Source organism: Hippoglossus hippoglossus, chromosome 4, assembly GCF_009819705.1.
Source record: "Hippoglossus hippoglossus isolate fHipHip1 chromosome 4, fHipHip1.pri, whole genome shotgun sequence".
Classification (NCBI taxonomy): domain Eukaryota; kingdom Metazoa; phylum Chordata; class Actinopteri; order Pleuronectiformes; family Pleuronectidae; genus Hippoglossus; species Hippoglossus hippoglossus.
The window spans coordinates 20,094,295-20,120,486 of NC_047154.1; the positions used below are offsets into that span (position 1 = coordinate 20,094,295).

The following is a 26,192-nucleotide window of genomic DNA, read 5'->3' on the forward strand; positions in this document are numbered from 1 at the left end:
TTCTGACTGGAGATGACCAAGCTGAGAGAGATGCTCCACTATCCCCCCCCTCTCCCCCTCTCTCACTGCCTCCCCCAAAGACTGATCTGGACGACAGGTTGGGTGTCTGCTGCTGCCGACTGTTGCTAAGACCTCGCCGTGGGGAGCAGTCACTGAATCCCCTGCCCCTCCTTATCAAAAACGTAAAGCTGCCACCCAAGCACAACACAACCATCAGAACAGACAAGCAGACTAAGGCAACAATGAGCTACGACAGGGTGTGTGTGTGTGTGTGTGTGTGTGTGTGTGTGTGTGTGTGTGTGTGTGTGTGTGTGTGTGTGTGTCCTATGTATGTGTGTGCGTTTGAGTGTGTGATGTACAGTATGTGAGTGCCTGCCTGCTTCAAGGACTTTGTGCTTTCAATGTGAGAGGGTGGTTAGACATGTACATTTGTATGTGTTTTGTGTACATGTGCTTGTGTGTGTGTGTGTGGGTGGGTGGCTGAGTTTGACTCGGCTATATGTTTGTGTGTGCACGTTGCCACATATGGGGTGTATGGGAGGGTCGGGGAGGCGAGGCAGGGTGGGTGGGAAGTGGTTGTTTTTACTTATGAGGATCTGTGATAAAATTGAGAATTCAACAAAGATGGAGGGCTCGGTGGCAGAGGAGGTCTCCGTCTCTGCTGTGGGAGTGTGTGTGCGTGTGTGTGTATGTGTGTGTGTGTACATGTGTGTGCCTGCGTCTCGGCGTGTGCGGCTGTAAAATCTGTCACACACATCAGAGCTGCCATCGCTGTATGCGTTTGCTACTATTATTAACCACCATGTAAGCACACCAATATGTTCCAGCGAGCCCTCCCTGGCGCACTGCATATGGCACACAAACCCAAACACACGCTCTCACACACACACACGGGCACTTGCCTTCCCGACAAATAAAAACATTTGACTTGCCAGATTTGAGAGTTGTCGCAGCCCCGCCCACATCAGGTATCTGTGTTTGAGTGACAGCCGAGGGGCTGCAGGGACTCTGATCTCATACAGGACCAATGGGAAGTGATGTGTTTGTATGTGTGTAATGTGTCACTGACAACAGATTTCTTCTGTGTATATATATATATATATATATATATCTTTTTTTTTTTACATTCTAAGCACCACATATACATATCTGCCTCACATTTTCAATCTACTGTCTCTAGTCATTTAAGAGACTCAATGGCTGAGGCTTGTGGGACAGATCCTGTGGCTGCAATTGTTTAATAATCTGTTGATCGTTTTTTTTTGGAGCAACATTTCCAAAACCTACAGATATTCAGTTTACAGTTTTTGAAACAGATTCTCACATTTGAAAAAGAAAGGAAGTCACGCAGCAAACCAGGGTCAGAACTGAGCATACGGTCACTGTGGAGGGACTCAAGCCTCCATATGTGGTGCGCCCAATAGCATCTGATTGATAGTCAAATAATTTCTGTTCAAATATTACTGAGATCAATATGATGACACTTTTCTGATGATGCAATGCTATTTAACCACTACATGTAATGTACTATTGAAAATCTATAAAAGCTGTGAAGGGAAACTGCTGATGATCAAACACAGCCCAAAACATAACCTGACTCAAGAACCATTGCTAACATCGCTAGAACTCTCTCAGTCTGGGAGAGGGTTAGTTCACCGAAACTACCAAAAAACTGCCCCCCCCCAAAAAATTGGTGCAATCTAGCCATGCAAATAGCTTTGTGTTCTGGTCATGGCTTTTATTTCGGCCTCCATCCCAACAAAAGTGAGTCAGAAGAGAAGTAAATTTAGTAGAGAGTTGAAAAACTAAATTTTATGAGCAACGTGTTTTTTTTTTTTTTAAATCTCTGTTACTCTGGCTAATCCACAGACTTTACTGTCAAACACTTTTATTGGGTCTATGTCTCTGGCAGAAGGTGGTTGTATTTACAAAGAGACCACAGGGACTAATATCTCAAAACATTAAAATACCTCAGGTAAAACCAAAACGATCTGCATGACTATATATACAGCACCAAAAGAGGTAAAAGAGTGAATATGAAACTTTTTTGTAATTTGGATGAATCAACCCTTTTTACTGATCTCAAATTTAGTTCTGGTCCAACACCTTCTCTCTGTTCAAATCAAAGAAACAGGGAGCATGTTTATCTGATACGCAACTCATCTGTCAGTCTATTTTCTGTTTCCCTCATTAATGCTCCCTTTAAAATAAATAATCAATTTCAAACGATGGAACTGCCCATGAACTTCCAGTTTGTGACAGCGGCAAACATGGCGATGGTGGAGGATGTCGTAAAAATGTACCTCTTGTAGGGGTTGTACAGTTTTAAAAAAAGGTGGAACTTTTTGAGGAGAGGTTTGCAATGTTGCATAAGTATGAACAAAATGAACTGAGAGAAGGTGCCATCTGGATTCATATCTAGAGATATATATATATAAATAAATAACGTTGAGCATAAATGAGCCTTTACCGGTTCTCTTACACATCTGAAGCTCAGTTTCCGCTTCCCTCTCTCCATGCCTTGGCCAAATACCATGGGGATATCTAAACTGGAATGGCATAAAGGGGGTGTTCCACCACAATGTACAGTAAGGACCCCACCTCTACCACACACGCAGATGCATACACACACCCTGCTTGCCATTTTCTCAAGACAAAAGAAAAAGAGGCAGCTAATATATTTGCAGCTTTGTGGGGGGGGGGAGAGGGGGGGGGGGGGGGGGGGGGGGGGGGAGGAATCTGCTGCTAGGTTGGGCTTGGCAGACACTGGTGTATGTGTATGTGAGAGAGTTTGTGCGTGCTGTTTATCGTGAGTGGAGACAGGGGTATCACTCAGTGAGACAGAACGCTCTGGGTTCCCCCAGCGGACGATCCTGCTATCACGGCACCACAACACTACAACAGCACACAGCAGCAGCAGCAGCGTCAAGCTTTGCACCATGCCCCAGCAGAATAGCACGGTACAGCAGGGAGAAGGAGCTAACTTTGCAGCACGCGGAAAACACTCTTGCTTTTCTACTCTTAAAAAAACAGGCCTAAACTTCACTTTTATTCCTGCTGCACCCTGATTCTTTTAGAAGTAATTGTAGCAGGTTAAGCTATATATGGTTGAGGCACACAGCAGGCACTGGGGGGATTTGACACGTGATAGATCATACTGTGTGGGCTCAGCTTGACTGTTTCGAACACACATACACATGCACCTCCCCTCTTGGCCACTCACCATCACTATAAAGGGGGGAAAACGCAGCTTTTAACATCATAGCATGGACAGAATGATGTTAACCAGTTTGAAAAAAAGATGTGTCCCTTATAGGCAGATTAAATACTGAACTCAGCACCAGCCCTGATGGTGTTTCATTTTGGGTGTGAACTTCATGAGCAAAATTCACTTTCCCATATGCCTGCAAATATAAAGGAAAGAGAGAGAGAGAGACAGAGGAGTGTTGTAGAGAAAATGTGGATGAAAGGAGGGAAGGAGTGTGGATGGAGTAAAAGGGCAATTTAATGCTGAGAGTAATAAAATACAAGGAGGAGAAAAAGATGGAGGCAGACTGAGAGACTGACAGGAGGGAATGTCATAAGGAAGGCAGAGACGGAGAAGACATTCAGTGGACGGACAGAACGGCAGAAGGAGGGAGGGATGGGGGGGGGGGGGGTAAGCAGCTCAGTTCATGCCCCTCTCCCCATGCAGTGAGGACTCCTCCCTGGGGGGACTCAGACTTTAAGCCCCTGCCCTGCTTTATATTCCCCTGGATACTGCAGCCAGATCAATCTAGCTAGCTACCCAGTGTAACTCAACCTAGTTCAGTGCAGCCGGGCCCCAAGAGCCCCTTATACAGGATGTAGTTTTAGGAGCAATGGAGGCTGGTGTCAGGCAAATTTGTAAATGCACCACTGGTATATATAATATTAGAAGCAGATTTTTGTAAAGAACTATTATCCGTGTTTTTGCATACATGTGTTAGGCCATTACTACAATTCACATGTACTTTACATTACTGTCGGCTGTCAGCTATATGTCTGAATGTCTTTTTCACTGTATAATCCATCACAGTGTACATTGTGTCCACTTCTATTTTTTTTTGTCAAAGTTAATTTATTATTTCCTGGTAATGCAGTTGTAAGTGCAGGCTGATTTGAACGGCCTGCACTGCATTACCACAGAAAATATCACAATTCTGAATAATGCGGACAAGATGTTCACTGCAATGAATGACCCGACTCGAGTCTTTGTAAGTACATTTTTTTAATACCATATGGAAATGAATGGGATTCAATTAAAAGCTGGGGAAGGTAGTAAAACACATTCAAACATCTATAATGGTACAGTAAGCTACACATCTGTACGACAATTTATAGTCCCATCAGGGGACTCGGGTATCAAACCAGGAATTTGGTTGTTAGAAATGGAACAACCTCTTGACCATAATGTAAATAATCTAAAGCTAATGTCTGTAAACCCATAATCGTGACACAAAATATGGAATTCTTGGGATAAAATTGGTCACAATAATTAAATTACTATCAAGTAGATATTGGTTTAATGCTGCACACTTAATAACATGTAGGTCAAATATGAAACTGTAGTAAGATAAGTCACCTTGGCAGAAAAAAGTTAACGAGGATGACACCACATGGTCTAAAAAATTACCCGTCAAGCAACATAAAGAGTCCAGGGCACAATGCTTCTGCATCATAGACTCTATATAAAGATGGACAACATGGCCGCTCCCCATGAATGAGGCCAAAGCATCTGAATCGTCCTCTGGAGGCTGGCTACAGTATAGGTAACAAACCCTGCCTCCTCCATGTTAGTGGGTGGGACATGGATCAAACTAAAAAAGTACTTGTGTGAGTGCTTGTATCGATGGGACCTTGACACATTGGTTCCATCCACCCTGATGGCTACAGCGCAGACTGTTGCTCCACATGAGCAAGATGGCAGCGTTTGAGAGGAAGTGGAGACGTGTCTAACATCTGTATATAAAGTCCATGTTCTGCCCTTCTAAATCTTTAAACTACAGAGGAAGACCACAAGATATGCTTAAATGTCTCAAATAATTACTGGTGCATGGATCTTGAGATAAGATATTTGGTTTATTTTTACCTTACGTTGTGAACGCTACATGCCTTCCATGTTTTAAGGAATGCAGAAACACCTACTGGTTCCTGCACACAACTCTCTTGGTTACACTAAATCATTATTGCGATCCAACATAATGACGACACCATGGTGCAATTTCTTAAAGGTTCACTGGGTGGCTGACTACATAAATACTTTACATTATATACAAATTAATAATATCCCTTCTCAGGACTAGACATCTATATGACTTTTTCCTTCGATAGATGCCTGCTCTGGTGGATTCAAAGCTTTGCTTCAATACTTTGAGGTTTCAGTTCCTGTTCGAAATGTTTAGTAACTGCAAGAAAACTGGTTTGTGCAGAGCTTTCTCATCCATATGAGCCAAGCACAGTTTGAGGATACAGCGGTTTGCAGCAGGCAGGAACCCTGGGTATCCAGCCAGCGCTTCAACAGTATAATGACATAGTCAGCAGGGCTACTAACACATCAGCGCTGGAAACCACAGTGTCTCCACTCACCCTTTCTTCACCTCTTCCTCCCGCACGCTCTCGTGCCCTCTTCATCACCTCCTCTCTTCCTTCCCTCCTTCACTACATCCCCCCATTCTCCGTCCTCTTTCACCTCCCTCCTAAACCCCCTGTCGTCATCTTAGATTCCCCCCTTCCTGCAAACCCCACCTTTTCCTCACCCTTACCAACACCCCTCGTCCCCCCTTTAGCCCCCCTTTTTCCAATTAGTCTGTCTGTGTGCAGCTAGCCAGCCGATCTCTGCCCATCCTGCCGGTGCTGGTTCGCTCACCCAGCCCCTCTGGCGAACATGACAAAGAGAGATCCTCAGTATTCAAACAGACACACTGCTTTCAAATGCCGAATGGCAGGGTCGACCTGGGTGCAGCTTTAAGCAAAATATTCAAATTCTCAGCCTTTCTTTTTTAAGAATTTGCATGGATATGCATTCATTTGCAATGTGTAAAGGCACAAGGACAGCTGAGCCTTGGTTTTAGAGAGAGAGGAATAAAATAAATAATGCAGAATAAAAATGAATGATGGTATGAAACCTTGATTGGGTAGGCTCGTAGGCTCGTGGATTAAAACTGAGCTCAAAATTGATAAAAACTAAAAGTCAGACTCAAATGACACATAAATTATTTTTGGCACCACTGTTGAACGGGAGACGATTATCAGTACTTTAACGAGAAAAAGGGAGTGAGTTAGTCTTGATCTAATATACTGTAATCAACAACTTCCCGGACAACTTCCTGTTTGTTCAGTAATCTCCAAACTGCACCAGACACCCAAAGGTTACGGGAAGTGATACTTCCATGAGAGGGACAGACACAGAACAGGAGACTGAAAGAAAAACAGAGGCAAACATATTAAGAATAAGAGAAAGAGTGAAGGAATGAATACAGAAAGACAGAGGATCAGAGGAGAGATGGAAGTGGTTGTCCGCTGGTGGAGTTTAAAATCCTCAGGTGTAGCGTCAATGTTGCACTGAGGTCAATGAAGAGGAACGATATATTTTGATTAACCTAGACCGAAACCAGAGGTGATGATAAACTAGCGGAATTTAAATGTTTAGTTCCGAAATAGATATTTTAAAATCAAAACATTGACATTGTGAAATGTAATATAAAGTTAGCATTGCAACCTATTACGCGATGAGCGGTTTCTGTTTCGCTGAGAGGAACAAATAGTACCATATATACATCTACATCCTCCTGTCATGGTATAGACCACAGCATATTAACCCATTGCTTTAAAAGTATCAAACAATCTATACCAGCAACTTCTGCTTCCAGTAATGTTTACCAGCTCCTAAACAATGCCATTATTTCCAGTCCTTGTGAAATAAATGCAGGCATGCTGGTCCCTGAAACATGTTGCATGAGTCATATTGTAGTTAAAAACACACACATCACTGCACTTTGATGAGGCCAATTCACTTAAATGATAAAGCTACATGATACATTTTCTGCATATATTTCTTGAAAAGGGAGCCACTGCAGGGCAACTTATTCCTCGATTACAAGACATATCTGTCTCTACTGTAGGATAACACTTTGATAGGTGACACTAACCTCAAACCTTCCTGTCGAGAGGGGGGAATCAGTGACCTCATTTCTTATTCTTCAATTTATATCAATGTGATTCTTGCATACGTGAGTGGTCGAATGGAACAATATATTGAAAAAAGGTGAGCATCTATTTATTTCAAAGGCCTTAATGAGCAACATGCAATAGCGAGACAAGTCTTTTTATTTCCAGAGGAGAACCAAACGTTATTTGTTAAACTGTGCACTTATATACGCACACAGCTACATTTTATGGGCAGCTTGACAAATGAACAGGAGTGAAAACGTCATCTGAGACACACCATCTGATTCAAATGCAGGTAGAGTGAAACAGATGCAGAGTAAGAGAGAGAACAAGACAAAGGAAAAGACAGAAAATGAGTGAGAGAGACAAAGACAGTGACAGACGGTAGACAGAAAAGAAGTCAGATTTAAAGATGGGATATTAAAAAAAAAAAAAAACGACAGAATAGTGAGGAGAGAAGCAGAAGAACAATGGGCAGAGGCACAGCCTCCTCTGGCCGCTTCAGACCCCAGACCCTGCAGAGATTCCTTTCATTAGGCTTTAATAGTATGCTGCCGGCTTGCCATTCTGACCTGCGCTCTGTGCCGGTAATAAGAACGGCCTTCAGAGCTGGACCAAAGCAACAGAGCTGCTTGAGAGTGGGAAGACGGAGAGGGGGGTGATAGGGAGAGGTGGAGGGGCATAGGAGCCGATGAGGTGCACTTTTAAATTGACACGGGGGTGTTACATTTTCACATTCTTGCTCACTGTGCCCGGGCTGATAGGAGAGGGAGATAGGGAAATAGGGAGTTTTGTCTTTCTGGATGTTTTTTAATCCCCAACGCAAGTTTCGGGTTACGGTGACCCTTCTGATGCGGAGCTCCTCTGGTGACGGTCTGAGCTGTTCTTCAGGAGGTGCTGAAGGTGGCAGACTAATATTCTGGCCTCTTCAAGCTCATGACAACACCTGACAGGCATACGTGTTCTTATATTCATTTGTGTATGTGCCACCTCTATAGCGAGAAGAAACCTTGCTGAAAATACTTGTCATTTTCAAATCTGCACTTTTGGACCCTTGAGGACAAAACCAAGGACAAAATAAAGACTGCGTTGGGCCTCCTGTGAACCACGCAACAGCACAAGTTTCCATTTTAAGACCTTATATCCACCTCCTCAATGGAAACATCACCGGGAAATCAACTTCCACAAGTTTCCGTCCTTTTCTGGCTTTAATGCACATTTGTGTTAACCCCCAATGTCCAGTGCCAAACTCGTTCTCCATCTATCAGCTGTTGGAGTCACCTCCAATAAAACATTCCAGTGGGGTAGTACACATGTCATCCATTGTATAGCACTCATTTATTTTCTGCTTTCTCCACAATGGGTGTATTTATGTTAGTGGGTGAGGGGGCATATTGCGTGGAGAATAAGTATGTGGCGTCAACAATAACAGTGTGCATTATTCCAGTGCTAATACCCTGTCCTGCTGATGTCCTTTCTACATATCACAGATGGGCTCAGACAGGGGAGAGCGGCAGTATTATGCCTCTGCCGAGATCTTCCACTGAATATATTACCATGTGATAGGGGGAGATGTCTCACTCGCTAACACACACACACACACACACACACACACACACACACACACACACACACACACACACACACACACACACACACACACACACACACACACACACACACACACACACACACACACACACACTTGTAGTGTTGGGCCAAGAGAGCTGCATATGCCCCAAACATACAAGCATGGGCTTCATTAATGAAGTGCCAGGAGAAGAGGGAGAGGGGGTGAGAGAGAGCAAGAGAGGGGGTGAGTGAGAGAGTGCAAGAGAGAGAATGCACGAGCGTGTGCGCGTGTGCGCGTGTGCGAAGCAGCCGGGGGGGATTTCCTTCTTTAAGCTTTCAGCTCCCACTGGGCTTAGCTCGACTGTATGAACCCTGATGTGGGCCTGCCTCTAACACATGGCATCACACACACACACACACACACACACACACACACACACACACACACACACGCACTCACTCTCAACCACACACACACACGCACAAAGAATGTATACATTGACGCTCAGCGGGGGAGCAGCAGGGCAACATTGGCTCCTAAACATTTGGCTGTGGACGTCTCATTGACAGATGTACATGGAATCTTGCAGAGAGGGTCAGGTCATCGCTGCACGCTCCTCTTCCTCCTTTCCTCTTCCCATTCCTCTCTCTCTCTCTCTCTCCATCCTTCTCTCCTTTTACACAACACCCTATTTGTTCTGCCATTGCTTCCATCTCTGTCGCTGGCTGGTGGCTGCTGGTCGTGCCATGCATGGGGTACCGAACGCCAATTAAGCCACATCGTAGTAGGTGTGATAGCTCTGTTGGCAGAGGGAGTGTGTGGTTTCGGGTAAGTCTGGCATCTGATACTGTAAATATGAGCTGCCTGGCTGACAGGGACAACCTGTTTCCAAGTGGAGATGCACTCTTTCTTCCTCTGTGACGGCAGCCGTGATACTGACAGAGTTTGGCATCATTCTCAAATAAAATATACATACATTTGGGAGCATATGTGCTGCAGCTTTAAACAAGTCCAGTCAGCATATGTTCATTGCAAAACACAGCTCTGACAAATGGATGTTGAATTCAATATTTCATTACCAAACAGAAAAAGGTGGAACAATGTTTTACCACATGTCCCTGTTCCCTCTTCTAAATCTCTGTTCCCTTACTGAGGCAAAATGTTAAAAAATGTTTTCACAGGCCACAACAGCAGCTACTTTCTTTTTTTTTGAATCTCTGATAATCAAAGAGTGCTTTGAATGAAAGCTGTGTATGTTTATGTTGAACTTGAATGTTTTTCTCTTGCAGGGTTGTCTTCATCTATTGTTTTTTGTGGTCATCCCAGCCGCTCTGTGCCAGCACCAGCGCTCCAATTCGGAAATGTTAGAAACTTGAATCTTTTGAATGACCGCCAGTTAGCCATCTTATGCCAAGTTCAGACTACACAACTTTCAAAGTCATGGGATCACTGTGCAGCTCAACATGGCTCGCTGTCTTGTGATGGGGAGTCTTGCAGTCATTTACTGACTGGGGACAGGGGGTCACACACTGCACACTTTCACCAGGAGACGCTCTGAATTAGTAAGTCTGCTCCGCACCGATTGGCCACATTTGTCATCTGATTGGAGGAGGCAACATGTCAGTAAGCCTCTGGAATCGTGTCTTAGAAGAGCTCACACATTGTTGATTGGTGACTGCCAATCAAATGCTGAGGATGCTAAGGCTTTTCCCATAAATCTCTCTTAAAAATGGTTAACAACGTCGCCTCACAGCAAGAATGTTCCCATTTTGGATTCCTGATTCAGCCAGGATCTTTGTTCTCCATGTGTCTGCATGAGTATTATCCAGGTAGTCTGGCTTCCTCCCAAAGGTTAGACCCTAAACCATCTTAATGTGTGAATGTGAGTGTGGTTGTCTTCATATGTTGGCCATGTAATACTCTGACGACCGGTCCAGGGTGTATCCCACTTCTCGCCCAATATCAGCTGGCATTGGCTCCAGCTCCCCTCATGACCCTTTAAAAGATAAGCTATATATAATATCCGATAAGGATGGATGGACGGATTAAATTGCACATATCCGATGTTTCATTGCCCGGGTAGGAACTAGCTTAGCTCATATTTATACCAAAGAGCAGTTGGCTTATCCGATGAGGTACTTGGGTGGGATGGGTGCATCTATAGCTGAATCCATGACTGTCCACCAGCAGCTTGAGAAAGACAAGCAGCCAACAGTTCTTTACACTGCTGCCAAAACACACCACTGCCTTCTTTTCACTGGGCGATACTGGAGAGATGTGAGCAACGGGGCGTAAAAACACTTCCCCTGCTCTCCTCCTCTCTCTCCACCACCCTTCTTCTCCCAGGAAGAGAGCCCAGAGGTCAGCGCAATCAGGACCCATGAGCAACAAAGGGCCCTAGTTAGGCGTCCAGCTCAGTGCCCGAGAGAAAGGCCAGCTTAGTGGGGCGAGACTGTCCATTAGGCAAGACCCCTGGAACACCCCAGGGATCTGAGGTGAAAGGGGTTAGAAAGAAGAATAAAAACACGATCAACCCAGACACATACACACACATATTCTCAAAGACATACACAGATCATATGAGGCCTTGTTTGACACTGCTGTCAGGGTGCAGTGAAGGGGAAAGACGAGAACCCGTGTCACACTGAGACATCACACACAAAATACACAAATACACACATAGGCGCACACATTCAGGCCTACACTTCTCCACACACGTAAACAAAAAAGGCATGAATTTCCATCTTTCTCATCTCTCAGTTCCCTACACCTTGCTGTTACAGCTTCATATAACTGGCTGCAGCAGCAGCCAAAGAGCTGACAAAATACTCACACAGCTCACCATACAGCATCACGACTTTTCTGTCTCCTATCTGTTTGGAAGATGGGTGGGGAAGACGGCTTTGTCTTTGTGAAGCCTGTAGTCTGACAGATTTGCCTTCCTCTGTCAACTGCACTCAGCCTACATAAACTTAACAATGTGCTGCATTAGTATGTCATTGAGTATATCACCTACTATTTTACTAATTCCCCGCATTTCACACATAAATGTGTCATTTTGTCAAAAGCGGCAGAAGTGACTCGAATAAGGACAATGTGTAATTTTTGTAATCCTTCATCGCTGGGTTTGTAGACCTTGAGGCCGTGAAATTTACACTTCCCGTAAAGAAGGTGTTCATTTTTGGATTTCTGAAAAACACAACATCGAAACCCTCAAACTTTCACACTTCTGAGTCTCATCACTGCCAAATTTACCCACTCACTTTTTGCGGTCCTCCATTTTTTTTCACAATTTCTTTCCTGTTTTGTAATTCAACACATCTCTCACCTTCCCTTCATCTTCCTACATACCTAGCCCATCGATATCATGACTTTTTCACCTCCTTTCACCTTAACTGTCACACTTTATGTCATACATCTCTTTTCAAACCTCACCACTTCCCATTCCTCGTTTGCTTCCCCTTGCGTCTGCCTCTTCTCCTAAACAACATGTCTATACCACTCCCTATAAGGTCTCAATACGGCCACATGTCATTGTCTTCAAGTTCGCATCTCTGGCCCCTTGCTACTGACTTGTCCACCAACACTCTTACCCACTTTTTACTTCTCTCCCCAAGGTCAACACTTAGCTCCCTCAGGGCTGAAATCCACCAATCATGTCCCCCAGCTCCATCCCTCAGACCACGGGGCCCCTCAGCCGCCCACCTGACCTCTCCTCCAAAGAGTCCCCTCAATACATCCCCTACCCAGGGCCAGTCTACAGAGCTGTGGCCACCAATCACAACATGTCAGGCAGCCTGTCCTGATGGAGCATGGCGTCAGAGCCACACGAGGCTTCACAAAGGTTGAAGCCTCCAGAGACTGTCTGCTTCTCTTTTTCTTTGTCCCTACCTCACTTTCTGTCCCACCGATGACACAGTGAGGTTTTGAGTAGACGTGAACAGGGATTTTTTTGGACAGTTTCAAAGTTGAATAAAAAAATGCATGGTAGTCAATGTACAGAGTCACAAAACTGAGAAAACTGCTCAAAAACAATAAAAGCGAACAGTACATTGCTACATTTTTTTCACAACATGAGTCCTGGAATGCATCTAATATGACAAATTGATTATACATAGCAATGCATGTGTATCAAAGCAAAAATATTTCCTTTTAGGATCAAATCATAGCTACTGTAGCCTTGGCATAAATGAAAAACAGCTACATGTTATATGGTCAATTCGATGCAGCAGGAATATCAAAAGGTTCCTTATTAAAATGTGTGGAATGGCCATAGAGACTTAACATCAACTTAAGTTAGACCTTGCAATAAATCTATTCATAATTCAAATTTTCCTTTATCTCTTTCTGGATATTATGCTACAACCAGACTGCTAGAAAAATAAATGTGTGTGTAGCTATTTCCTGCAACATTGGCTTGTGAGGGGAAATTGTAAATGAGGCTTTTGGAAACAAGAAGGTTGATAAACATGCAGGGAGTAAGTGATAGAAAGGGTATTGAGGAGATGGAGGGTAGGTTAAAAATAGAAAAATTGGCATGAAAGTGGAGAAAGAAATAAACAAGAGGAGAGTGAAAAATAGGGGAAAGATTAGGAGCTATAAGAGGTTTCAACAGAATGAACCATAACAAGGAAGCAAAACAACATTATCTCTTTTTGTATGCATGTGAGTGCATGTACGATATACAACTGTACAGAGGGAGGAAAGCTGCTTCTAAACTGTAAGAAAGGAATGTGCAAGAAATGGTGCATTATCAGGCTGGAAGTGGCGATTAGAAGATGGTAAATTGATGATTGATTGGTATTAAGGCCCAAGAAAACATCCCACACACTGCTGCAGCCACCCAGGACCATTGACAAATGGAGGTTGGGTCCATGGATTCATGCTGTTGATGCCAAATTCTAACACTATCATTTGCAGCCTCAGCAGAAACCCTGATTCATCAGACGAGGTCCTGAACTGACCAATTTTGGTGGGTGGCTGTCTACTGCAGCCTCAGGTTTCTGCTCTTGGCTGACAGGAGTAGAAGTCTTCTCATGTTGTCCCCCATCTACCCCCAGGATGTGTGATGTTGGGCAATCTGAGATGCTTTTCTGCTCACCGCAGTTGTAAAGAGTGGTTTATTCTGCAGAGCTGCCTGTCATTCAATGTTTTTCCCCCCACACAATTCTGAGTAAACTAATGCAAGCCAATGATGTAAATTCTCATTCTGAAGGTTGAACATTAACTGAAGCTCTTTCTGCACGGTTTTATGTATTTCACTACAGCCACATGATTGATTGCTTAGAAATGCATGAATAAGCAGAAAAATACACAAGAACTCTCTATGACTGACATTAAATGTCAATTGTTTTCCAAAAAGCTAAAATATATGGACAATAACATAATGTGTGGCCACTTTAAACCAGTGTTGATCCACACTGTCTCTAGCACGAATCCCTGGATTAAAAACAAAAATTATCTTTTTCCAGATATCACATCTCAGGGAGATATCAGCACATATCACTTAGTAATTGAGATGACTCTTGTTAGTGCCTATGTGTATGACACCCGTTAGCTCACCTGGTAGGGCTGGTGCCCCATATACAGAGGGTTGGTTCCAAATGGCCCTTTTACATTGAATGTGAACTTCATCTTTTGAAGCGGAGACCCATCACCTTTATAACATATCACTGTCCACAGCTCACAAATGGTCGTTGATGATTTAGCTAAATGGCAGAACTCCATAATTCCAAAGTGTGCTGACAAGTGTGATGATGAAATGTCCTGACAAAGACCAAAACTAATTAAATAGAACAGAAAGACAATACATGAACTTAAATGACAACAAAAACATTAAATAAACAAATAAATAATGTATTGTTGGAGGCTCTAAGCATTAAAATAAGTTTCTGTAATACTCTTGGACGAAGAGGTGCGGCAAATTTTAAGAAAGAGTGAAGTAACTTCACATTTTTAAATGTTGTAGAGTTTCTCACAGTCTCTTAGTTTTCAAATGGTCTTCTGTCCGTTTGTGGAACTTGCTGAGTGTTTATCATATTATCTTCTGTTCTCTACAGAGAAGTGGGCCTTATATGCAACACACTGTGGTTAGCTAGGATTAACTGGCAGAATCATTTTCTGTGTGTGTGTGTGTGCGTGTATGTGTGTGTGTGTGTGTGTGTGCGTGCGAGTGCGTGTGTTCTGCCTACTGTGTTTTTCCACAACTTTGGGATGAGATCTGAGAGGAAACGGACAGATTTCCATCTGTCTGCTCCATTTGCAAAAAATGAAAAAAAAAACCTTCTTGTGATTCAAATATATGCTTTAGCCACCTCTCTCTCCATCTCTTCCCCTCCCTCTCCTCCATCTCTCCCTCTCTTTCCAAGTGGCATCTGCAGATGACCAGGGCATCAAGAGTCTCTGGGGCTGAGGGAGGAATAGGGGGAGCAGGAGGGGAAAAAGAGAGGAAATGGAGAGGAGAGAGAGAGAGAGAGAGAGAGAGAGAGAGAGAGAGAGAGAGAGAGAGAGAGAGAGAGAGAGAGAGAGAGCGAGCAAGCGCCTCTCACTTCATATTTCCCCAGCACCACCCCAGCGTGCCAGCCAGCCTGCAGTCTGTTCTCCTTTGAGCTTTCTATTCTACCACAGAACAGAAAAAAATCAATTCATATTTCCATAATCCACACTCCTGTCTGTCTTCATGTCTTCGCCTCTCCCCCCTCCTTCCATCCCTCTCTTTCTCTCGCTTTTCTGTCTCCTTCTCTCTCCCCTTCTCCCCTGGGGTAGACTAACCCCTCCACCCCGATCCTACGGCCTACAAATGTCACTACGCAGAGCAACAATAACGGCCTAAACAAAAGGAGGCCTTGCTCTGAGCTCTGAGCCCCTCGACGGAGACTGTTGGCTGCTGCTGCCATATGCTGGCCAGCTCGGGCCGCGGAGAGAGACAGGCGACTGTGGCTACAGAGGACTCCAGCCTACAGCCCCACAAAAGAGGAAAGGAGCCCTAATCCTGGTAATGAGGCCCGTGAATACAGCCTTTATGTATACGGGGGAAAGGGCCAATCCCTCTGTACACAGCACGCTAACTAGCCATCTTAAGGGCCATCTTATCCACACAAACGATCTGGTTGACAACAGAATGAAAGAAAAGTGAGGTGGTGGGGGGGCTAAAAAAGAAGACATGCTGTAAGAGAAGGATGAGACAGGATCATGTCAACACATACACTATGTTTACACTATTTTTCCCCCCCCCACTTCATCTCTCTTGGTTTCAGTTGCTCTTTTTACTCGTCTTCCTTCACTAGCATTTCCTGTGCCTACCTCTGTAAGTCTGTAATTTCTTGCTCACACTCTCGTTCCCTCACTCCCTCTACCACTTACTCTGATAGCATGCTCTGGTTCTTGTGGGGCAGGCAGACATTGCCTGAAGCATCTTTTTACAAGCCCGTTTATTCCTCAAAGTGGATCAGAGAGGCAGGAGAGCTGTTTAAACTCACTGGCTTGGCTGCTGTGTTAAGAAATAGTTAGCCTACGCACATATTGTTGTCTTTCCCTCGGTTTTTTTTTTCTTCTTTTTACTCGTGCATTTCTTCCCCTCTCTCCCTCGTGGGCTGTTGCAGTCATCTGTCCAGTAATTTTGCTCCAGGTCCCGTTTTGTCCTGTGGCTGCTCCTGGCACAGACACAATTCGCTCCACGTCTTGTGTGTTTAGTTTTTTTGTCAAATCTAAGTGTCGGTGCAAAAATCACACGCACATTCACTGCCTGGGAAGTCACGGCAACAGAGATCAGGAGTCATGGAGTCACCACACGCTGGAGCAACAACAGGAGAATGATTCAGTCAAATCTATTTAGAGTACATAGTGACAAGCACGACGTAGAAATTAATACAGATTGGCGCTGTGATTGTTTTTATCAAGTTGGATCTCGACTGTTGTGCTTTGAAGGTGAAGCCAGAGATTAAAACAAAGGCACCCTGCGGAGACTCTGTATTTTTCTAAGAGCAAAGATCAGGTCTTTTAAATAAAAGGCATATCAAATCCAATTTAAAAAGTGTATTGTCCCCCAAAGACTGCAGATAAGACTTACGACTGGCTAATGATTCAGCTTTATGACAGCAGTGGTTTTGACTAATTCTATTAGTGCTAACACAAGTTAGCTACAGTGACTTCAGACAGGGCAATAAAACACAAGCAATCAAACAATTAACTGTTCTGCCAAAAAGGAAAGGCCAATCCAGTTTTTTCTTTTTATCCTAATATAATTCTGTAATTCTGATAACTTTAACTCAGCTAATACCAATGTAATACCGGTGCAGTTTTTTTTTAACCATATTTAAAATCAATTTACTCAGGGCTGGGCGATATGCCGAAATAATTGTGTTAAGAAAAAGTATTTCATATATGTCGATTTTGTTAATTATCACTATAAATGTCACATTATCAATTGATTTAAATTTTAAGACTTTTCCTGCACTTGATTAAAAGTTGTGGTTTTAAACTAAAAAAGTAAAACATTTAACATTTTTATCTTTAATGTGACAATTATTTACATTGTTTCATTGTCACGTGTTATCTTTACCTCATCACCTGGAAGTGGAAGTGGGACACAAGGCTATGGATTGCATTGGCAGCCCTCCGTGACTGAACGAGTGTCATCCGTTGCACCTTTGACCTCTACTGTATTTACCCACGGTTAGCATTTGGGAGAGACTTAATTTCTATTTCACCTCAAAATTAAGTAGATTAGATAATCTGACGTGTTGTAAACTGTTTGCTTGTTTACAACCTGTAATTGTAAACAATCTGACTGCTCTTCTTACTTGCACATTCCAATTTAAGTGCAGCAATATTTCCATGTTCCCAGGAAAGTGACTTTAGCTATTTCTTTTGTGAGTACAGTGTTATTATAACAGATAGCAGTTGAAGCTGTAAAATACTGGAATTATCCTTTAAACAATGTCCTCATCAATACAGATTACTAAGTGATACAATATATGCATGTATAGAAAACCCAGCAGTATTTAGTTTAGCGGGAACAGAGTGCTGCAAAACATGCTGCAAAACTGCTGCTTTCAGATTGAAAATGAATCCGATAAACCTATAAATGTGAAACAAAAGGAAGCAGGCAGAGTAGGACAATGAGAGAAAAAGCAAGAGATACAAAAAGAGAGAGACAGAAAGAGAGAGAAAAGGGGAAAACAGAGGTGTGCATTCCTGTCACGGTTGCATGATAATTACTGATTCGTCGGTTATTGAAGACCTGCTCACTGCTTTTCATTACCAGCAACAGACGTACAATGAGACAGAGAGAGAGAGAGAGGAGGAGGAGGAGGAGGAGGAGGAGGAGAGAGAGAGCCAGAGAGCGAGAGATGGAGAGGAAGCAGAGATAGGAATGAGGAGGAGAGTGGTGGTGGTGGTGGTAGTGGTAGTGGTGGTGTTAGGTGTTGGGGGAGGTTACCACAGGATGGCAGGGTGAGTAAGGGCATAAGGAAAGGGAAGGGAGATGGGAGAGGAGGAGAAGGTGGAGGTTGTCTGTAACAGGGAACGAGTGAGAGAGAGAGAGCGAGAGAGAGAGAGAGAAAGAGAGTTAGAGAAGTATGAAAAAGCAGAGTGTGTTCCAACCTGGTCTGTGTGGTCCTGGGGGAAGCTCCACAGCACGGTTGGATCTAGAGGTAATTGACAGACAGCATTAATCAGCTGGTGAGAAACACATCGTCTTCGCTAGCTGCCTCAGAACACATACATATTAATGAGAGGGGTGGGGGCAAGGGTGGCTGCTTCGAGTCTGTGCACGCAACACGCACACACACACGGAAAGCGAGAGAGCGAGCGCACACATTGAAAGACAAGAGAGAGAGCGTCTCGGCTGTATGTGCTGTAAATATGCAAATCTATATCCTCAGTGTAGATATGATAGCTTGTATTATACACCAAATCATGCGCGTTTAAGAAAGCCACATCAGCACATATACTCTGGTTTATTCACTTAATTATTCGTACATTGATACAAGCCTGGATATTTGCTGGAATGAGGCAAATGCTTCGCTGAAGGTTTATTATTATTATTATAATAGTGGTTGTGAAGGGGTTTGTGATTTGTTCTTTCAGCAAACAAATTAATGCTGCAAGATTTGCCAAGTACATTAACCGATTTGTAGATTGACAGGACATTAACAATCTATCTGATATTGCAAACTAACTGTTATGTCAGTTATTAATAACATATCACTATAGTGTGAATAGATTTATAGAGTTCAAAAGCTTCAAAAATGTCATTACAAATTGAACACTAAGGGTTTCAGCTGCTTCTAAGATTAAAAGCTTACAATTTGTTTGCTTTGATAAATTGTGATGGGTATTTCTGTTTGTGTTTTTTAATAGAACACATATTAATTGATTAGTCACAAAATAAACTGACTAATCCACAGTAAAATAACCAGTTCCATTAAAAAAAAAAAACCTTGAATGGTCATTCTTATCAAAAGAATACAGACTAGAGATGTTTTATATTAATAATAAAAGCATATCAAATAAACAGACACTCTTGTTATTGGATGTGATGATGAGCATTGTTCACTAAAGAATCAGCAGTTTGTACTTTGCTTTGAAAAGTGCTCTATAAATAAAGTTATTATTATTATTATTATTATTACTACTATTAAAATAAAGAAGGAACTGGCAAATTCGGAGGAAAAATATATCAAACTGCAAGAAATTGCCATTTAATTTGTTGTAGTAACCAGTCAGCCTACGATTGCTTCTGTGCAACATGTTTACATCTCTCTGAAAGCTATGTTCCAAACATAATAATATACACTTCGTTTATCTCAGGCTTATACAATATGGTTAAAAGGAAGCAGCCAGCCAGCCACAGCCTGAACACAGGGGTCTCTGGTAAACATGGTTTCCACAGCTCCAAGGTCACCCTGTGACCTCCACAGGAACAGCGAGGGTTTGAAGAGACGTGCTCTCACATGCCAGGTTCACTGTCTCGGACACACACAAGGCCCACAGGCTCATGAACATACCAGACTTCTTTATCTGTGAGCAACAAACCTTTTGATAGCAGTGAATAACCGAGTTCAACAAGTGTAAACCATGAGGTTGATTATTGTTTGACCATTTTAACAAGGGTTATATCTGCCTGTGATCCTAACCTACGCATATGCTCAAAAAGCTGAACATAAACAGCTTAAAGTCAGAGGAGAGGAGCAGTAAAGAGGATATGCAAAAGCACCACAGTGTGCAGAGAAGCTTGTAAAGTGGCAGGCTGCCTGAGAGAGAGAGAGAGAGAGAGAGAGAGAGAGAGAGAGAGAGAGAGAGAGAGAGAGAGAGAGAGAGAGAGAGAGGGGGTAATACAATGTACCAACGCATGACAGGACGCAGCAGAATCCATGATGGCTTACATAATCCTGTTGGATAATTTCATGGGCCCCATCTTGAAAGAGAGAGAAAAAAAAAGGCACCGGAGCTCAAAGCTCTGCTCCCCAACTCCAACCACCACCACCCCCGCCCCTTCTCCCTACCCTATGATCTGCCAAAGTTAGGGCTATTTTATGCCGATTTACTGGGTGAGAGGATGGGAACTGCTGTCGGACAATGATACAGGACAGAGGAAGAGGAGAGGGGACGGGAGGTACAGAGGAGGGGGGGGGGGCAGCTTGTTGTACCCAGTGTTGGTAACTTTTGACAGCTCTGTTGGCTCCTCTGCAGAGACTGGCCAGGTGTGCAGAGGTATGAAAACAGAGAAGGTTTACGTGCAAGGGAAAAACTTTTCTCCACATTCCACACGATCCTGACGGCAGTGATCAAATTTACAGCTGAAGCAGTGGGCTCCGTTTTCACCAGAAAATGTATAATGTCGCTGTATATTGCCTGTAAATACAATCATTTATATGGCTAGTCTTTCATTTATCTCTTGTTCCAGCCATTATAGCACCATGGGGATATTTTTCCCTCATTGTGATGAATAGCCTAATGCCCATTGTTTTTTTACTCCTTAGACTTTCTATAACACAGTGACAACTTAAGAAATCCTGTGTACTTTCCTCTCTCTTCTACAGGCTCTTTTTCTTTTCTTTCTGCTCTACCTCCACCTTTCCCTGCCAATCATTTGGCTACTCTTTTCCAGTCTTTATACTTTTACCTACTCCTCTCGTTTTTTCCCCCATTTCAGCCTAATGTCCTCTCCTCTCTATGCTTATACATGCTGCTTTTTTCCCAACATCTTCCAAAACCTTTCTTTCCCTACATATCAACCTCTGTGCCTGCCTCACGCTCTCTCTTGTGTCTGTATGCCCCTCCCTTCAGACGTGCTGGGCGTGTGGTGGACGCGAGAGGGAGCCTGAAGGGAGTTGGGGCTGTAAGTTGAAGGTTACAGAGGTGAAGAGGACCCCTGCTGCTCCGCCAGGGGACACAAATGTCACCATGACAGATCCTGCACTGGTTAATCCAGCCTCCCCTTTTTTCTCTCACACACACACACACACACACACACACACACACACACACACACACACACACACACACACACACACACACACACACACACACACACACACACACACACACACACACACACACACAACACACACACACACACACACACACACACACACACACACACACACACAGCTCTGCGACTCTGACCAAAAAATATAATGCAATTCATTTCTCAATTGTGCAACGCCAATGTCAACTGTGAAATATGCAGAACGGCTTAACAATTTTATTTCGAGCACATAAATAGTTTCTCAGGTGAAAATTACCTGCTCATGAATTGCTCTGTGTAAATGTCATCTAAATTTTTCAGTGCTTGATGTGGAGGGCAGAGATTATGCTCAATACATTTCAGTCTGCCACCTCTGAGGAAGAGGATTTTTTTTGTGATCTTTCAAAACACATCTTTTACAAGTGCACTAGGCCTTTATAAATGTTTTGACTCATCCACAAGGTCATAAAACATATTCTTCTTGCAACAGACGATAGTAGCTGTCAGTTAAAATTGGACCCACAGGGGTCCTAGAAGACATCAGCCAAGACATGTGCAGGTATGAGAACATGAAATACACACAAACATTTGATCCTCGTCAAGTTCCGACATCTGACATGGTACAAGAGCCAGAACGATATGGGTTTTTGAGGGACTATGCCAATACCGATATAAGGGATTAACAATTTCCAATACCAATAAATATGTTTTTAAAACCTGGCAATGATTTTCTAAAATGTCAAACCCTGATGGTAGAAATATGATTTCACAGTTAAATCATAGACTTTATTATAAATAATAATACACAGAAAACACAAATACAATCAAATATATTGAATTTGAATTAAGAAAATAAATAATTAACACCTAAACCTAAATATCTGTGAAAGGCTCATATCGGCCAATTATTATCAACCAATAAATCTTTCAGGCACAACATGGTCAGCCTGCCTGCATAATACATGGATTTGTTACCCATCAGCCTCTTCCTCACCTCTGTCCACCAAAGTCCAAAAATACAAACAATTGAAAACGTGTTTATTGTATTTCCTACAGTTGACAAAATCTATAAAGAGTTGTTACAAGCAGTATGAAAAGTGTCCATTTGATGTGACGCCAGTGGCCAACCTATAGCATATATCACCCCGGTGGAGCGTAAACAGATCCTGAGGGTGAGAATTGAATTGAAATCACCTATCCAGAATCAGATTCCTCCATTCACACCCCGGGAAATGGAGGTGGGTAAATGTGACGACGCGCTCAAGCAGCGACCCTTGGCCTCTGTGCAAAGTGCTAGTGTGTCTGCGTGCAAATGTGTGCATGCGTGTTTACAGATAGATGGCAAGCTCGAGAGTGAATATTTACTGTACAGTAGCATGTCCATTGATCCCTGAGGGCTTCAAGCGTGGGTGACCTCCAACAGTAACGACGGGGGCAACATGAAAGCAGCCCTGAGCCGTGACACAGATACAGGGGGGGGGGGGGGGGGTGGAGATGGTCAAAAATCAATGTTTTGGCTATTCCTAAGACACCTGTCTTTATATGTCGGATGAGGATGGAGAGAGGCGGGTTAATAGGTGAAGGGTGCTGGGAACTGAGAGCGGGGCAATGGGGAAGGAGTGGGAGGAGGAAGGATGACGTGAGGGAAGAAATGGATGGATGCGTAAGAGTGGGAGGTAGACCTCTCCTCTCTCAACTGACACCACTTCCTTCCTACCTACACAGGTGGATCATTAAACGTGACGGGATTAAACAGAATAAATTAGAGAGGAACGCTTGCACCGCAACATGAGAGGAACAACAAATAAGCCTACCCCTTCATCTTTCATTTCTTCACTTTTCTGCATAAATCTGTTCTCACCAGCGCTTCCAAGTAGGCTGGAAAAAAAAGAAAAATACTGGCATATTCATCTTACTGGCATAAATCTATGCTTCATGGGATTTCGGAGTAGGCTAAAAGGAGGCTGTTGGCAGAGAATGTCATTCCTAATGCTGCCCTAATGCTGCTGGCTTGAAGAAAAAAGTTGGCGCGTAGCACTACTGTCAGAAAGCGCACACTGCCCAACGCTGCAATGCAAGTTATTCAACTTCAAGCCATTTTGTCACTAACAAAAGTATGATCCAACTCGCTTACTTACTTTGAACGACGTAGAGCTTTATAAAAATAGCATTTTCAAACTGCCGGGAAAAGCGTATGATAAACATGATATACACCCACAGAGCAGAGTGCACTGTGGGTGTGCAGTCTTTCTATAGGATCACCTTAGCAGCTCAATAACAGTGGCCTGAATGCGTGGTTCTGGCTTTAACACTGAGAGAGACTTCAGAATAACACAAAAAAGGCCTAACCCTAAATCCAGTGTGAATACACATTTAGATGAAAGCCTCTAGTTTATAATTCTCTATACTATGTGAATCAAACACAGACTTAGAGCCCTCATGGCCATCCAATGTTCTAAAGGCATAAAAATGCACTTTTTTCACCTTATTCCATGAACGACTGAATGTGTGTTGCAAGTGAATAGGGGGCCTGTTTGTTAAGAGAGGCCAAATCCCATATGGTGAACAGCAGTTCCTCTGGTGAGAAGAGAGGCTGTGAAAGCCACCGGCAGCCCCTCTCCTCCATCCGTGCTCCAGAGATGAAGGGATGTAGTGCCTGCCTCTCCTTGTTCCTCCTTTCTCTCGCTCCGTTTGCCTCCTCTCCTCCCTCTTTCTTGGCCAGGGGTTAAACTGCTGCACTCTAACCTCCTTGGCAATGATTTCATTCACTCTGGTTCTCTCGCTCGCTCTCTCATCTCTCAGAGAGATTTATTTCACAGTATGTAGTGGATTAGGCCCCCCCCATATGCCCCCAGACAAAAGCATTGTTTTAGCACTAGCCTGTTTGCTGTAATGGGAGGAAGCTACCGCTACTAACCATCCACAATACTGCCATTGTGGGCACAGGGCTGCAAGGACCCTGCCTCGGAGGCCGTCTAGACTTTGAGCCTGGGCCGATTGGAGAAACAGAGGGAGAAAATCCCATCAGGCAGTGGAGTGAAAGTTAACTAAGGTAACCTGCTGTGAACCTGATGAAGATGTCAAGCCAACATATGGCAAAAAATGTCTATTGTCAGAACAAGGGGTTTTCTTCCCTCTGAGGGAGGGTATGGTGGAGGAGGAGGAGACGAGGTGTGGTGAAAGAAGACTGGGGGGCTGCACAACCTAAGGGAAGGATAACTGTGGTGGTCATCGTTTTACTTCTGGATCAGTAGCCTTATTCTGGCCAGGAGGAGGCCCAACCCCTCCACTCACAATTAAAGGAGTAAGCAGATTAACGGGCGTCTTTCAAAAGCCAGCAGAAAGAAAAACACACTCACAGACGTTTAAAACTCCTTTCCCCCCCCTTGGCCCATCAAGTCTCAGATTGCACACTGCAAATGGCATTACATTTCATGCTGATTTAGTAAGGTTTGGAGAAAAGAGAAACTTCTTAAACGATGATATGGTCCTCAAGTTAACTAATACTGATTTGTCACACTATGTTGTTAAACATGAGGCTTTGGGAATGACAGAAACCGTGAAAGACCGATCAAACCAACATCAAAAGACATTTACGTTTGATATCAAATTGGTTACTGGATCGCAAACAAAACATGATGCGCTAATGCAAAACACTCAAACAGCATATTTCTTAAAACATTTCTTATAAAAGTCACTGACAAATATATCACAACACAGATCTAGATTAGGTCTGTATTTGCAGAGGAGTGATACAATTTAATTCCGGTTTTAGCTTGAAATTTTAAATAAACAAAAAGAAAACCTCTAAGGTAGAGCCTGCTTTACCAGCCAAAAAAAAAAATCAACTGGCAGGCTTCAAATGTGAGAGATGCTGGCCTGGGGGATTTCTAAGCCATTTCTACAGCTACATCTGAAGAAGATAAACAACTGCCTCAGCCTCACTGGAAGGAGAAGAAAGAAAGAGCTGCATGGTGATGATGTGACCCTATTAATGCCACATTAGTTGTTCCGTCTTCACGGCTTTATGAGGAAAAATGCTTCAGCAGGAAGAGCTGAGAAAGAGCGAGAGCAATAGAGAGGGAGAAGGAGGGGGGGGAAGAGGTGGGGAGGGACGCAGAAAGAGAGAAGTGAAAGCGATACTGTCTCCAGGCTAGTTGGGATGCAACCCAATTTCACAGCTTCACGAGTGAGTGGCACAGCATATGGATGCAACCTTTGTGACAGCCTCTGTGTATCACCACATATCAACGTTGATATTCCCAGTCAGATTCCATACTGGTCCAACATTATGTCAAACACCAGCTCCGCATGACTGCATCTTCAATCCAACACACAGACAGCATGTTTGTAGGGGGAGTGTTAGCCTCCTAAGATAAAGAAAAACAAACCGGTATCTCCCCAGACAGACTACTCTCCAACTTTCTTCACACTGTATGATGTTCAGTTGCCACGGAAATCGAGTTCTTCCATTAAGGCAGGGATGTGAACTAAAATCTAAGACATAATTCAAAGTCGGAAATCCCAGATCTGATCTAGATGTTTATTTTCCAAATCCATGGAGAAATACAGAGGATAGACTGCAGCAGCACAGGTAACGGTGATTCCGTCACCAGTTGTTGGCTGGATGTTCTTCATGTAATTCTTTCCATATGGTTCAACCATCTGCTTCAGTCAAATAACAGCATCTACGAAGGCATAGTAAATGAATATCTCTTTTATCAATCTAATATGCATAAAAAGACATGAATATAACCTGTGCAAACAGTACAACTCACTTTATTGGCCTTATTTTTTTATGCTGAACCATGTTGAAACTAAAACAGTCCCCTTATGAAACCAAATGTATATTCACTTGATCCAGATATTTATTTTTATTGGAGTATAAATGTCCGTCCTTTAAACATGTCAGATTTTTTCATCAAGAATCCATTCATTATAGTCTGAGAAATCAAAGGA

The 26,192-nt window shown here is 43.3% G+C and overlaps 1 protein-coding gene across 3 annotated transcripts in view; it reads right to left on the reverse strand.

Moving 5' to 3' along the window:
- The window catches only part of dennd1b (DENN/MADD domain containing 1B), a 99,884-nt gene that overhangs the window by 60,092 nt on the left and 13,600 nt on the right, over positions 1-26,192 (reverse strand). For all 3 annotated transcript variants that reach the window (XM_034582086.1, XM_034582085.1, XM_034582087.1), the window contains exon 3: positions 18,365-18,408. In XM_034582086.1, the coding sequence (XP_034437977.1) occupies positions 18,365-18,408 (44 nt within the window). The remainder of the gene's footprint in view (positions 1-18,364; positions 18,409-26,192) is intronic.